The following is a 15,683-nucleotide window of genomic DNA, read 5'->3' on the forward strand; positions in this document are numbered from 1 at the left end:
CTCAAGCGGAAGGTGGAGAAGCGCCATGTGTCTAACATCCAGCAGCTCCGTGATGTCATTATGGAGGAGTGGAAGAGGATGCCAGCAACAACCTGTGCAGCTCTGGAGGATTAAGGCAGTGCTAGATAACAATGATGCCCCTACAAAATATTGACACTTTGGACACAGTTTTGACATGTTCGCTTAGGGTGTACTCATTTTTGTTGCCAGTTATTTGGACAATAATGGCTATATGTTGAGTAAATTTGTACTTCTATACAAGCTGCACATTGACTACTCTAAAATATATCCAAATTTCATTTGTGTAGTATTGTCCCTTGAGAAGATATACTAAAATATTTGCTGAAATGTGAGGGGTGTACTCACTTTTGTGAGATACTGTATATGCAATAAAGCTTCACCAGCATATTGATTAATATATTGAGTGTAAAGTGCCCATCACTTTATAGTAATTCAAAAAGTAGCACTGAAACTTGCATAAATGCTTTAATTGATTTCAGATCAATTATATGCATTACAGAACAAGACATGAACTGCCAAATGATCTGTAAAATCCCTGAGGGTCTTTATTTATGTTAAAATAAGAAGTTTTTTGGCAATGAAACCTTTAAACACATTGTAAGTCTTCACTGTGAAGTGGAACATATTATGGGTGAATGTGATAAGGTTTTGTAGTATAGTACATCTTTAGAGAACTGAAAACATAGGTAATACAGATGTGCAAAGTATAAACTCAACATTTCTTAGAGTTAAAGTGCTTTGTGAATGTTTTATGTACAGTAAAATGCACTTTTAAAAATTTTAAAAATGGATTCTACAGCAGTATTCAAAATGGAAAAAAACATCAGGAAGTTTAACTCGGTCACATTAGTGCAATAATAAATTTACCATTTCTTTGTAAAGTTTTGCTTTCCAAGTCATGTCACAGGGTGTCATGAGGATTGCTTTTGATAGGGCTGACAGTGAGAAGTGTTGTGCCTGTAGGATTGACTTGGACCATCACTTCAGAAAAGAGATTCTGGACACCCATTTCCTGGTACACAGGCAGGATCTGAGTTACGTTGCACTTCGGGTCACAGAGCTGCCAACTAGGCAGCGTCGCCACAGAAATGATAAATCTACGTGGACCACCAATCTCCTGTCTATTCATCACTGCCACGGCCAGCCTGTTGCCTGACAAGGGTCGTTCCCACACCTCAAAACTGTCACCCTGTGAACAAGATAAATGTATTCCAGCTCACTGACAGATACCGTAATGAAACAAAGGATAGATTAAGACCGTCATTTGGCACAAAGGTGGGCTAAGATACTTTACCTTTAATGTACGATGGCCCTGCATGCCCAGAGGGTCCTGGTTGATGGCAATGATCTGTTTGTTCTGCAGCAGTTCTTTGGCTTTGGGACAAATGTTTCGCAGGTCGTTGGACATCAGAAGTGGGGCAGCCATGATAGCCCACAAGGCCATCTGAGTCTGCTGCTGATTGTGGCTCAGGCCGAAGTTCCCTATGATCAGCTTGAGGTGTAATAACCAGAAATATGATAGGATAAAAATTTGTTCACATTAAGCTTATTTAAATTACCCAGTTTGAACTTGTGATTTGAGAGTAAAATAATCAGATGAGATGCATCATACCATGTCCGGGTCATTCCATCCACCTGGTCCTGCTACGGGGACCAGGATCTTCTGATGATCAGCTGTCCAGTCCAGGATGCTCTTCACACTGGTCCACTGATCATAAACATCTCCATAGTTACGCCAGTGGTTACAGGTCTTGCGAATTGCCTCATAGTCAGGCTGGAATATAAGAGACACAAAACGATTTTTAACTAAGCAATATTTAAGTAGACTATTTGCACTTTATAAAGAATTCGATTTCGAAGTATAGTACACCCAAAAATGAGCATTCTGTCATTATTTACTCACCCTCATGTCGTTCCAAACCTGTGTGACCTTCTTTCTTCTGCTGAACACAAAAGAAGACATTTTGAAGAATGTTGGTAACTAAACAATTGCAGTTCCCAATGATTTCCATTGTATTGACCAAATTACAATGCAGGTCAATGGGAATTGAAAATGTTTGGTTACAAACATTCTTCAAAATATATTTGTTGGCTTTAAGAGTCAATGTTTTGATGCTGAGTATAATTAACAAAAAGGAAAAAAGCAACTGAAAAGAACGGAGAAAAAGGAATACTTGTCTTTATAAAATAAATGTTTATTGTATAATTAAACATGAAATGAATTAAATGAAAAGACAAAATAAATGACATCTGATGTGTTCAGCAAAAGAAAGAAAGTCATACAGGTTTGGAACAATATGAGGCTGAGTAAATTTTTAGATTAACTATCCTTTTAAGATAGCAATGATGCAAAAGTGGAAAATTACTTGCTGCACCTTTAATTAAAAAATCTCCATGTGTCTCACCTGTTGGTGTGGCCACTCATATAATGGCCATTCACAGGAGTAAACAATACTTCTGCCTGTCTGGTTTAGAGCTCTCGACATGTTCATATAACCTGAAAGACAACAATATGGTGTAAAGAATTTCTTAGCAAAACTCTGAAATTCATCAGCATACTGCTCAGACTTGCATATCGACCTACCTTCTCCTAGCTGACTCCAGTCAGGCATGAAGCATCCGTCGAATTTTAACAGATCCACACCCCAGTCTGCAAAGGTTTTAGCATCAATGTCATAGTAGCCCAAAGTCCCAGGGTAGCCTGCACATGTCCTTGTGCCAACATCTGCATATATTCCCAGCTTCAGACCTTTGGCATGGACCTTAAAACACAATAAAGCTATAATATTCATTACAAGTTATATAACATTAGGTCAGAATGTCGTTTTATTGTGATATCAGTAAGACAACAGTAGGGGGCGATATATAACTGACAAAAAGATTTGGAGCAGCCAAGCTATGGCAGATTGCTAAATGACAACAAAATATAATTTCTCAGTATTGTTACTGCATGAAAAGTTAAGTGTGTGCTAATTCACCTTTGAAATGACATTTATGTGAACATGAAGACACTTTTGTTAAAGGAAGAAAATTTCCACGTACTGTACATAATAATGTTAATGTTACTGTACATAATAATAACAATTCTAGGCAATGCCACATGTGAGCCAGATGTATGTGTCCTCTTCTAGACTTTCATGATGCCAAAAGATACTCACATAATCTGCCAGTTTTTTGATTCCACTGGGAAACCTCTTGGGGTCAGCCTGCAGACGCCCCTGGGCGTCCCTCTCATGCGAGGGCCAGCAATCATCAATGCACACAAACTCATATCCAGCGTCCTTCCATCCTTCTTTCACCATCACATCTGTCATCTCCATGAACAGCTCCTCTCTGCCAGAACACACAAGGGCATGAGGAACAGGGCATCATGGTCGAACATCTGCCCACTATACGGGGCAGATTCTCTGAGTTTGCAAGTGTGAAAAACAGCATCTGTTCTAAACAGTACTATATGAGACCTATAAACGCCCTTTGCACGAAAGGATGATGATCACATGCTTTAGCAGTCACTCATGTGGCATGAATACTTATGCCAAAGTATTCAGGTATATAGTTTTCTTCTTCCTCATTCTGTTTGTCACCATGTAATTCCATAATTGTACCATTTTATGCATGAAAATGACTGATTTTTTGCTTATATAAATTCATTATTATTATTATTATTAAATCAATGTACATTACTACCTATTTACCTACTCATTCTGGTTTCTATGCTTTTTTTTTTTTTTGGTTTTACATACCATATTAGTCTGACATGAATGATACTGAATGATTACCATATTCATATATATACTGTAGATCACAAATTAGAAAAACATTCTGTCAAAAATATGGTGTTGCTACGACACTTTTCAATGAAAAGCATCCAAAACTGCACATCTTCATTATGATTTGTTCAGAACAACTTTGAGTCATCAGGTCACGCTCTCACCTAATGCAGTTCTTAGGATCCGCATCACAGTCGGTGTTGCACATGAATCTCTCCCAGTGCAACCAGCCCATGGTGGGAGTTAAAGCAAGCCCATTATCCAGCGCCGAAACTGGGACTAATAAAGACATAATCCCGATAAAGACTATATTTGAGACACTCATGTTTGTGTAGATGAATGACTGAATCTAGGGCAACAAGTTGTTTCACTTCCGTGTTCACAGCGTATCAGTCAGGTCAGGTGCAAACATGCACGCTCCTCGATCAATGACGTCACACGCACGCTCCAGTCAAAACAAATCAGAAGCGCATGTATGATTTTGTTGGCTTTATTTCTTGGCGCGTTATTGGATGTTTAATAGTGTTTTATCTGGTACATACAAGGAGAAACATAACATATGCGCGATTATTTGTCTCGACCAAGAAGTGTAAAGCATTTTATTGTGGAAATCATATTTATTTGTTCTAAACAATAATTAACCAACCCCAAATTATACCATGTGAGTCCAGCAGAAGTACTTGGCTACAACCCTTCCCACCATGTCAGTAATCATATTTCACATTTTTAAAGTTTCAAATCAGTTTAAACAAGAGACCTTGTTAATTTGGTTGATACTAGTTCTGCCATTTAACATGACAGATCAATGAACATGATCACAAAACATATTATTAGACAGACATGACATGAGACTGAGGGTGGACATTGTGTATGATTGTGGTGGTAGATTTTTTATTTAATTTTTTTTTTTTTTTGGAGTTGGAGTTTGGCTATTGATTGCATTTCTTTTCGAACATGGGTGTTAGGTAGAAATTTAGACTGGAATGCTATTCACTCTCGGATTCATTCAGTCTTGCCATTGTTTTAGGCTGTACACGTCTTGGTATTACTCTTGTGTTTTAGTTGAGTGCATTGAAAAGACAAAATTGACTGTTATCCTTGTAACGGCAATAGCAGTAAGAGTGTTTGCTGAACACTCTTCATCTTTCCTAGTTAATTTCCCAACTTGAATTGATTCACTGTAATCAGATCTACTTTTTCCATAGGTGTAGGAAAATAAAAATCTCTTGCAAAATGCACTTAGCAGAGCATCTATGCACAATTTATCACACACTCCATAATCTGGCATTGCTTTAATATGTCATTCTGCATTTCCTTGCTGTCCATGCCTAAAAATGGACTGTTTGGGGAAAATAAAGTCTGACCTTTTTTCCCCAAATGTCAAGAGTTTGGGTAACAGTAATATCAACTTAAATGTTGTACCAAGGAGGGCAGGCATGGTAAAAACAATTTATCACTCACAGTAGTTTCTATCAAAGCCAAAGCAATGGTGCAAAGGCCTCCAAATGTCAGAGTTCAATTTTTCACTTCTTGATGGATGGACCAGTCAGTGGGCCTGGTAACAAAACTGGTTTCAGTAGTGTGGTTTACAGCAGAGATAGATTCTCCAATTTATTGATGTTTGTTTCATTGCATGGAAGGTGATCTCCACCTCAGCTATGTTTTCAAAGGATGGATTGTAGAGGTCTACAGCCCACTCATTTCTTCCCGGAGCACAAATGCCTATCCATCACTTTCCATTTTGCCACTGTGCCATTTAATTGAACAGGTTGTCACCTCTGGCTTATGTATAGATATGTTATGAAATAACGGGTAAAAATGGAAAGGAGTCAGGGAGGCCAGGAGGGATTGGTGGGAGGCTCCCCAGTGTGTTTTTATTGTAGTTTGTAAGATCAGACTTATCAGGATCTTTTGATAAACAGCCTGCCTTAGCTTTAGTGGATGAAATTGATTTGATTTACCGTATTGTCCTGAATATAAGACGACCCTGATTATAAGACGACCCCCCTTTTTCCAGTTGTACCTGTTGGAAAAACAATTTTTTTCTCTCTCGCTGTAAAACACATTTATTCTAAAATTATTTTCATATTGCATATTTTTCCAATTCTAATTTTTGTTTTGAAAGTATGGTAAATACTGGTAAAATGTACCAACAATGACATTGGAAAATTTTGATATACCATTGAAATAACAGGTAGCCCATCTGAATTATATAACAATTAGTAGACGTGAAATCTTATTGTAGTCTTCAAATCTGGTTATGTTTTAAAATCACTTACAGAGGAAGTTTGGTCTCATCAGGCTAACATGACAGTCATGATCATGCTGCTGTAAGCTTTTCTTTTTCATTTGTTTTCATTCGCGATCTTTACAACACACATTACATTACATATTTCATGGCACACTCGTTTTATGCGTTTTTGGCGCCACCTATTGTTGTGGGTGTATTATTGACATGTCAAAGTCTAGACCCTGAATATAAGACGAACGCGTTTTTTCAGATGCATTTCCAAGGAAAAAACATCGTCTTATATTCGGGTCAATACGGTATTTTATCTAAGGGTTGAAAGCACTGGAAAATCCCTAATTACCTTTTCAGAGGCCTTTCCTGTTCTTCGTGAATGTGTAATATTTCACTGCCTGCCAAGCCATTAGTCTGGATGGAGCTGGTTGTACCAAACTAAAATTGGAAGGTGGTTGCAACACCACCCCCTCCCAGTGCTCCTGTCCTTTAGGAAGATGCCTGTCAAATGTGCATCTTGAGAAATTATGGTCTTAATTATAATCTTAGTGTTGGGTTGCTTTGAAAATGGTTTCCAATAATGGTTTGTTTTTTATTACTCTCCAACATTATTAACAATGATCTCATAGCAACTCCTTCACTGAGGAGTTACAAGGCTGAGGTGAGATAGCTTTAGTATATTTTGAGAAAATCAATTTTAATATTGTGATCAATACATGATCCTGCTTGGAGTCCTCCAAAGCACTGTGGAGTGAGCAGAAATGACCTTCTTGAACGGCCGTACTATACTAGTGTGGCCTTTTACAATCTACTTTTGTAAAGACTGAATGATCTTTTGCTCTTGTACTAATTAGATAGAACTGCTTATTACTACAGTGTTGTCAGCAAATAGGACACAGTGAAATCGATGACCTGCAAGAGTGGTGGTGGTGTAATCCTAAAAGAAATTTTGGAATCTACCTCCCTTTTCACTTCTCTTGCCAATCTCTTGCTCAATCTCTTGTACATTTTTTTTCAAAATATCTTGTTTTAGAACAATGTGAAGGGGAATCAATGATGACAGAATTTTTATTTTTGGGTAAACTAATTAAATAATGTTTACTTACGAATAGTATTGTTTATCTTTCTTTTTTAAATGAGGCTTTTTACTATGTTTATGAAATGATGGGTATATTTTAGTATCTTTTAGGATACACCTCTTGAAAACTGAAATTAGACAAAATAGTCTATTGATTCTGTTTATTGATTTCTTAGACAATGGCCAATGCAAAATTCTTGAGAAAGTTTGAATTCCTCTCGGCCCTGTCATATAAAGATTGACGTGGCACAGTTGGATCAAATTGCCTAATCCAGGCTTCAGCATTCTGGTGTTTTTCTCCAGTGCACTCCATTGCAGATTGTCCATTGCACTAAATGAAGCCAACACAATCCATTTCCTTTTTGTTACACATGAGTAGCACACCTAGCAGCATGGGATCCACTTGCTGTGGGCTAAATTGGATCAAAATTAGTTTGCGTCCTTTTTGAATAAATCAATTTAGGGCATGTGTATGAAATGGCTCCTTCAGGAATTTATGACGAAATTATTTTAAGTGCAAATTCAAAAAACCTATAAGGCACTGCCTCTGAATCACGTTACTCTGGGACCAACTTCTAATTATTGTTTTATAGGAACCATGATAGTCATATGCCTTGTAGGTTTGGCAGAGAACTGTAATGGGACCACCAAATTCTTGTTTTATGTCACTTCCGCCAATAATTATGAGCAGCAATATTGTGCAGAGTTGTCAGGGGAATTGCCTACTTCTGGAAGCGAATGCCAACACAACTTTCAGCTTAAGAGATTCGGCTTCATTATGTGTTATGCCTCGTGCAGTTTTCCTCACCTCAGCCATTTACTGTCAAGAGGCAGGAAACCACCTAATTGAGTTTTGCCCACAATTATGGGATTTGTTCTGGGTTGTTGTTGACCAAAACCTACCCAAACACTAGCAAAGTGGAAATAATACTGAGAGCTGGACCGAATGCTTGACAGATAACTGCTATATTGTGTATTTATTTATTTACATTACAGAGCTGTGTCTGGAAAGACAAATGTAAGCTCTTCCGGCGTTTTTTTTTTTCAAGGCGGTTTAAATGAAACATTGCAGAGAGTTGTCGGGAATGCCTGTTTGGACAGGGCACAGTTCTGTGGGTGGCGAGCAGTAAATAATGGGGTGTAGGAACTCCTTCATCTCGATCCTTCCCTCTGGATACGGCACGTCGCTGGCCCCTGGACTGAAACGCCAACATCCATGGGTGATGAGGTAAGCCTGAGCTGCTCTACCACAGTTGTAATAAAGAGAGATGATGTGATTTTTATGATGGAGGCCCCAGCAGAGACAAATGTTGTTGATAGTGATAATGACGGCACTGAGAGTTGAGGGTGGAGGTGGAGAAATGGTGCGTGAGCTCAATTCACTCGAGCCCCAGTTACATCTTTTTCCTCTCCTCCTTTCCGTTCCTTTCCCCTCTCTGCACCACATTCTCACTCTCATCTATTTGCCTGACTTTGGGTTTGGTAACACCCTCCCCCACCCCCCTGCCACTCCCATAGACTTATTACTTCCCCGTCCTTGGTAGGCAATGGTTACCGTGGCAACAAGGGCTGTTCCGTACCACTTGTTTCCCCCTATTAGACTATCAACATTTTTTGTTAAATAAAGTGATAAATGCAAATGTTGGTATGCTGATTGTATAGATCTTCAAAACTGACTCTAGTTTATGGAATACAGACATATGTACCTTATCGTCTCCCTGCTTAGTACTAATCGTTATGTTTCAGTAATTTATGAGATGCAGCTACATTGTTAATTTTTATTTATTTATTTTATTATGAAAATTTGAACAAATACTAGGGAAGCACAGTAAATGGCATTGCACTATATCAGTTATTGTTTCAGTACAATTTTATTTGTATCAGTCAACATTGAATTTTTAATTTTAAATGCACATTTCTTCTATTTTTACATTTAGATTACCTTTGACATCATTTTGCTATTTTATTGCATTAGGGACCAGCAGAATTTTAACATCAGTGCATGCAAAATAAATCCATATTTTCAAAACGTTGCAGAAATGTTGTTATAGTTCCCCTTATTTTTGGACCCTGATCATGCCCACCCATGTAAATCTGAATATATTTCCAGTGCTCTTTTATTAAAGTTATTTCATAGAATTGTCCAGTGAGAAACTGTTTTCTATTCACATTCAGGTATAAATAATATATAATATGTATTTACATGAAATGTTTGGCAGTTGTGGTAAATTACCCCTTACTGCATAGATTTGCACAGCATTTCAGTAAGAAGGTAGACAAATAATGTTCCACAATCACTGTAAAGCGGCCTGGTGTTTTCATTATGTGTCTGAGGTGCCTTATTAAATGGATAAAGTACATTATTTTAAAACCCATATAAAGCTTTCTATAAATGTTTCAGTCTGGTCTTGTTTTGTTTTTATTGTAACAATGATATATTGACAATTGGAGGCTACTTAAGACATTTTATGTGGCTTCTAGAAAATTTTTAAGCATCATATTTCGATGTTATCTACCTGCAACCGAAATGCAATATTGTGAAATGTAGTAAAAACATTTTATTGCTGGGCACTTCCAATCACAATAGGATTCTGAAATGTATTTCTGTTGAGGTGATAAAAACAGTATATCACAAACCATGGTTTAAATCTCTGAACTGTCTCTGTTGTTGGTTTCTGCTTATTGCCTAGAGCTTGTGTATTGATTATGTGCTGAAAAGCGAGGAAAATGTTCTGTAAGATTCCCTCAACAATCTGAGTAAACAGTGCAGTGTCTGTCTGTTACTGAAGCAACAAGCAAAAACAAAGTAACAAACAAGCCTAACCTTGAGAAACATCATAAATGGTCATTAATATGCTGCAGGTGACATTCGGAGAAATCCAATGTGATATTTAGCAGAAGGACTTACCCCGTTTTAATTGCTATGGAGAAAGTGACCTTTTTATTTATCACTAGCCTGTTCTCTGTGGAACCAATGGGGCAGCGCAGAGGTTATTCCTCCTACAGACGTGTCTCTTCATTTTTAGCTTTCTAGTAGACAGTGAAGACAAATTCACACTTTGAACATGCAACATTACTTTAGACCCTGCAACAGGATATGATGTGACCCTGTAGGAATTAAATAAAGGAAAAAATAAAGAAAAAATTAAATTAAGATTTCAACAGGAAAACATTTACAGATTTTTTTTTTTTGTTTCGTTTTTTAATCTCAAGTGCTCCTAACAAATGTCATATTTCCATCTTTTCCTCTTTCCCATTTGTCAAAAAATCAGTGTGTCCTTTTTAATATTCAAAATTTTTTTTTTTTCAAATGATTTGACAAATGATTTGGTTCTTGCAATGAAAATGGTCTGAGATGCTGACAACACCGCAAACCATGCAGCTTTAAAGTTTTATAGATTTTGATTCAGCATGTGCCTATATTCATATGCATGAGACGAAAGTGAATAGTGTAGTGTGAATGGCTGATAGATATCAGCTTTTCACCATAACTTTTCTGCTCATCTGTTGACTTTTGGTTTAAACTATGCATGTGTGTGTGTACATATATACATACATGCATAAGAGTGTTTTAAACCTTTAGTACATAGATCTAAGAAAATGTTAGTCCTTTAAGGTATAAAGTGAGATTTGCAGTATGTGTGTGCCTGCCAGTTGTCATGGTGACAGATGGCTAGTGTGTGTGTTACAGCACAGCAAAAATATGTTAGGAGATTTGTCACCACGGGTGTTAAAATGATCACTTTCCGGGTGAACATACAGGTCCATCTTTGCTAGTGTTAAAACAACACTGTGTTAGTGTTTAATTTTAATCACTAAGGGTGTTAAGAAATTATTACTCGCAAGTATACACATTTAACACTTTATGGTGATTAATGTGTATTTATTTAATGTTGATTTAATGTAAATATTGTAAATAATTATTTTAAAATGGTAATGCAGATTAAAACATATACCTACACGGCAAATTTTAGAGTGTGAATTTAACTCCCTCAACTGGTGAACACTGCACCAATGTTCAGGTAAAAATATAAAAAAATAAACCCACAAAACAATACACTTTTACAATTATTAATTTTTAATTGAAACATTGTAAATCTTTTTCCCTGAGAAAAATGTTTTCACATTCAATGTTTTCAATGCATGTAAAGAACATGTTCTTACAACAATTAAAACATCATAATGTCAAAGCAAATCAGTGCAAAGGCACAAAATACATATTCTTATTTGGTCCAAATGTACACTTAATGTCATGAGGTTTATAATGCTTACATTTATCAGCTTAAACAACAGCATCCTATTCATTAGCATCCAGGCAGAATGCATGTTAATGCTAACTGAACAAAGTCTCTGCTACTGGTGTTTGGACCTCCTTGTAAAGAGTAGTTTTCAGCAAGACGAGATGTGTTTCCCTGCAGTTTTCAGCCAAGCAAGATACCCCACTCCCACTTGCAGCATCACAAAAGTGCTCCTGTAAAATAGGAGAAAAAACAAAAATCAAAACAAAAAGGATTATTTCACATCCATTTATCAGGTGAAATGTCAGGGACAAGTATCAATTACAATATAAGAATAGTTAACCCAAAACTGAAAATTCTGTCATCATTTATTTATACTCATGTGGTTCCACACCTGTAGGAGCTTCTGTCTTCTGAGGAACACAAAAAATAGATATTTTGAATAATCAACAGAAGAAACTGTCATACATGGCATCTGTGGAAAGTCATGAGTATAAGTAAACATTTACTGTTCACTTATGGTTGGACTCCTACCAAAATTAATGCACATAAATGGGACAGCACATAAATAAATGACAATGCAAGCATACCAAAAACTTACATTTGATGCATTTTTTATGAAATATTTTTAGAAGGAGATCAAACTCTTTATTATTATTGTTTAATAATAAAAAAAATTAAGCATGACAATCAATAATCTTAAAATATGCAGTTGTGGCTTACCCATGTCTCTGGTATGTGTCCTAACAAAGCTCTTCTCATCCCACTTAATGTATTGGTGGCTTCATACTCTTCAAGCACATCATCTTTCGATTTTTCTGTTAAGCCAGCATGAACCATCTGTAACAATATTAAAGGAACAGTTAACTTAAAATTGTAATTCCAAACCTATATGATTCACATTTGCTGAACACAAAACACGTTCATGCTTAAAAAAAAAAAAGATAATAAAGTGTCTAAAGTAGTTTATGCAACTCGTGCCATATTCCAAGACTTGTGAGGGCACAAAATCACTTTGAATGATGAACAATTTAACTCACTCAGTGTTTTCATCGAGAAGACCAACTTCCCTGTCCGCTCCGCATCTCCAGTGAAAGAAAATGTCTCTCTGAGAAAGGTTTAGAGCGCAAAACACATAAATATCGCTATTAATCAATATGTGATGTAATAAAATACAAATTTTAAATGAGGTAAAACACTTCCTTCTTATGTTTCCCCTGTTAAAAGCGACTTCCGCGTCAATACATAGCCATTCAAATGCATCTGTGAGAAACGTTTAGGCTCGTACAGGATAAAAATATCGTCAAAAAGTAATATGATTTTATAAAATACAAAATGTAAATGAGGTTAAACACTTACTTTCGGTGTTTTCCATGATAAAACCAATTTCCCCGTCTTCTCCGCATCATGAGTGAAGGAAAATTTCTCTCTGAGGAAAAGTTTAGGAGTGCACATCGCACAAATATCACATTAAATCAATATGATGTTGTGAAATACATACAAATGAGATAAAACGTAACTTTCGGCTTGTCCCTTTTAAAAAGAAACGTCCTCGTCTGGTCCGCCTCGCGAGTTGAAGAAATGTCTTTAAAAAAAGGTTTAGGCGCACACACCTCATAAATGTCGCTATAAAACGATATGATATTACAAAACACATATTGTGAGTAAGATTAAACACTTAATTTCGCTGTTTTCCGTCCTCATATGCTCCTCATCGCGAGTCTAAGAAAATGGCGTCTGTGAAAAATATTCCAGATGAGTCAAGCGCGCACACGAGCAAATGTCCCGGATGTGACTAATAACACTCAACAAGAGTGTTATAAGTGTTTCTCTGCTTATTTACACCGGCCAGAGAGCGCTGTTTACACTAGCTAGTGTTAATCCCCTAAAGTTCAACACCACAACTTTAACACTTTACTCTGAAAGTCCTTAACACTAGGATTTCAACACTGGAGATTTTGCTGTGAGGTAGGTCCTGGCTTCACTTTGCCAATGGTAAAAACTGTAAAGCTATTGCACTTTAACCTGACCGCCTGTGAATCAGGAACATCCACCTCCCTCTCTCCACAGAAAGTCATTATTTCTCATCTCATACTGCTGACCTGCGGCACTGATTCAGTGTCAACATGGTGAAGGAATAGCACACAGGTTGTCCTTTTCCAGCTGTCTCCAAGGTATTTAAGTGTGAAGGATGTCTAATGGGTGGGGAGAAAGAGCAAGGAGAAGAAGTCCTCTGTTTACCCTGAATGCATATGAAGAGAGGTTTTCTAAGGAGGAGTGGAGGAAAAGAAAGAATTAAAGGACATTTTCACCTCAAAATAAAACAAATACAAATATCATGTTTTTCATAAAACAGCAGCTCATATAGTGACTAAAACCTGTAAATATCCTAAAAAGGACAAATACAAAAGCACTATATAAGTAGTCCATCTGGTACATTTTCTGAAGCTTTGTGTAGGATTGTGTGAGAAACAGCATGTGGTTTAAGTGATTATTCACTCATAATATTCCAGCTTTCAAATCAAATACGACAGTATGGCGTCAATAATTTGTTGGACGTCAATAACTTCATACGTCAATGGTCTCATACCAAATGTTGCTGTTGTTGTTTTTTGCCCTTTTTGGAGCTTGACAGCCTGTGGTCACATTGAATTATTGTTTCGCTTTTTCTAAAAATCTGTGAGGATTCTTTAAAAACTTTTTTGTTTGTGTTCTGTGGAAATGACATGACAGTGAGTAAATAATAATAGATTTTTCATGTTTGGCTGAAGAGTTTGCCTCTCCTCTCTTCTCTACTTTTGCCTTTTTGCCTGTTCCTCCAGCTAAACGAAACCAAACAGATAAAGAAAAAAGGGGTTTGCAAAAGGATCATTGGTCAGAGACAGTACAGCAAATGTTGTAGGCTAACGCAAACTTGAAGTGGATTAAAACACCTGTCTGTCAGAAGATGCATGCTTTCTTACTGGATATAGAAAGGAGTCGATGCACAAGGCAAAGCAATTAAAGAAATTACCAGAGCCTTTTACTGCACTAACCAGTATATGATTTCCTATCATTTTGTGAGTTAGCTCACCTCAGGCAGCCCCGCTTGAAACCATTAACACAGGCGGAGAGAAAAGTTAGAGTGAAGTTAGAGAGAAAAGCAGGAATGGCATTAAGAAAAGGAAATGGTGAAGGGGCGGAGAAGAGCAAAGGGTTGTTCAATTCTTCTGACTATTTCTTTCTGGCTCAGATCACTTAGAGCCACACTACTTAAAGGGTTACTTCACCCCAAAATGAAAATGTTGTCATTAATCACTTTCTTATATCGTTCCAAACCCGTAAAAGCTTAGTTCGTCTTCGGAACTCAAAGTAAGATATTTTTGATGCATTCTGACAGCTCTCTGACCCTCCACAGGCAGCAATGTAATTAACACGATCAGCGTCCAGAAATGTAGCAAGGAAATCAGTAAAATAATCCATGTGACATCAGGGGTTCAACCGTAATTTTACGAAGCTACGAGAATACTTTTAGTATGCAAAGAAAACAAAAATAACGACTTTATTCAACAGTTAATCTCCTCTGCATCACCCTAGAGCCATTTTGGAGAGTATCCACTGAACGCAAACAGCGTATGCTGTTCTGTGTCAGCTGCGCTACTCAGATATGCTGTTTATGTAATTTACGCTTTGATTTGAATGAAAACAACGTATCCGCATGGGAGGGTCAGAGAGCTGTCGGGATGCATCAAAAATATCTTAATTTGTGTTCCAAAGACGAACAAAGCTTTTATGAGTTTGGAACGACATGGGGGTAAGTGATTAATGACAAAATATTCATTTTGGGGTGGAGTAACCCTTTAATGTGAAGAAGTCTTTTATGTATGATCTGTTTTTTTGTGTGTGTGTGGATGTGTGACATTAAATATTTTTCAAGTTACTTCTGGTAAATTTACAAGTTACTGCTTTGCTATTCTGTGTGTGTGCATTCCAGAAAGATCGTAGGCTATTAGCACAGCACAATTTTCTTTACATTTGACTCTCTCTGCAGTTTACATTGTTATGCCAGTTTTGTGAATGAGTGGGCAAATCATTCATTCAACAGATTCGTTTAAAAAAGCTAATTTATTCAGAAGCAAAACAAATGACCAATGAAATTAAAAACTTCTTAATGATGAATTTCTTTCTTACAAACATACAGACATTAAATTATGTACTTTGGATAATTGTGGATTTTTGTGATGTTTTTATCAGCTGTTTGGACTCTCCTCTGACGGCACCCATTCACTGCATATTATCCATTGGTGAGCAAGTTATGTAATGCTACATTTCTCAGACTCTCTTCTGATGAAGAA

The 15,683-nt window shown here is 36.9% G+C and overlaps 1 protein-coding gene and 1 long non-coding RNA gene across 2 annotated transcripts; one reads left to right on the top strand and one right to left on the bottom strand.

The window, feature by feature from the left end:
• Nucleotides 1-492: 492 nt before the first annotated feature.
• gla (galactosidase, alpha) lies at nt 493-4,247 on the bottom strand. The gene is made up of 7 exons (XM_058798096.1): nt 3,956-4,247; nt 3,180-3,354; nt 2,606-2,783; nt 2,427-2,518; nt 1,634-1,795; nt 1,316-1,513; nt 493-1,210 (listed from the first exon to the last, which is right to left on the bottom strand). Exons 1-7 carry the CDS (start codon nt 4,114-4,116, stop codon nt 923-925), a joined length of 1,254 nt encoding a protein of 417 aa, XP_058654079.1. The 5' UTR covers nt 4,117-4,247; the 3' UTR covers nt 493-922.
• Nucleotides 4,248-13,197: 8,950 nt separating this feature from the next.
• On the top strand, nt 13,198-15,683 carry LOC131553644 (uncharacterized). The gene is made up of 3 exons (XR_009274227.1): nt 13,198-13,317; nt 13,420-13,523; nt 15,583-15,683. It is a non-coding gene; the product is annotated as an uncharacterized LOC131553644 (long non-coding RNA).

The sequence above is a fragment of the Onychostoma macrolepis genome, chromosome 14, assembly GCF_012432095.1.
Source record: "Onychostoma macrolepis isolate SWU-2019 chromosome 14, ASM1243209v1, whole genome shotgun sequence".
NCBI lineage: Eukaryota > Metazoa > Chordata > Actinopteri > Cypriniformes > Cyprinidae > Onychostoma > Onychostoma macrolepis.

Bases quoted from the DNA above. Each gene is read 5' to 3' on its own strand.
- gla (XM_058798096.1), bottom strand. From the start codon at position 4,116: ATGAGTGTCTCAAATATAGTCTTTATCGGGATTATGTCTTTATTAGTC. The intron at 2,519-2,605 runs GTAGGTCGATAT...GTTGTCTTTCAG, and splicing joins CTGGAGTCAGCTAGGAGAAG to GTTATATGAACATGTCGAGA. The intron at 1,211-1,315 runs GTAAAGTATCTT...TCTTGTTCACAG, and splicing joins AGGGCCATCGTACATTAAAG to GGTGACAGTTTTGAGGTGTG.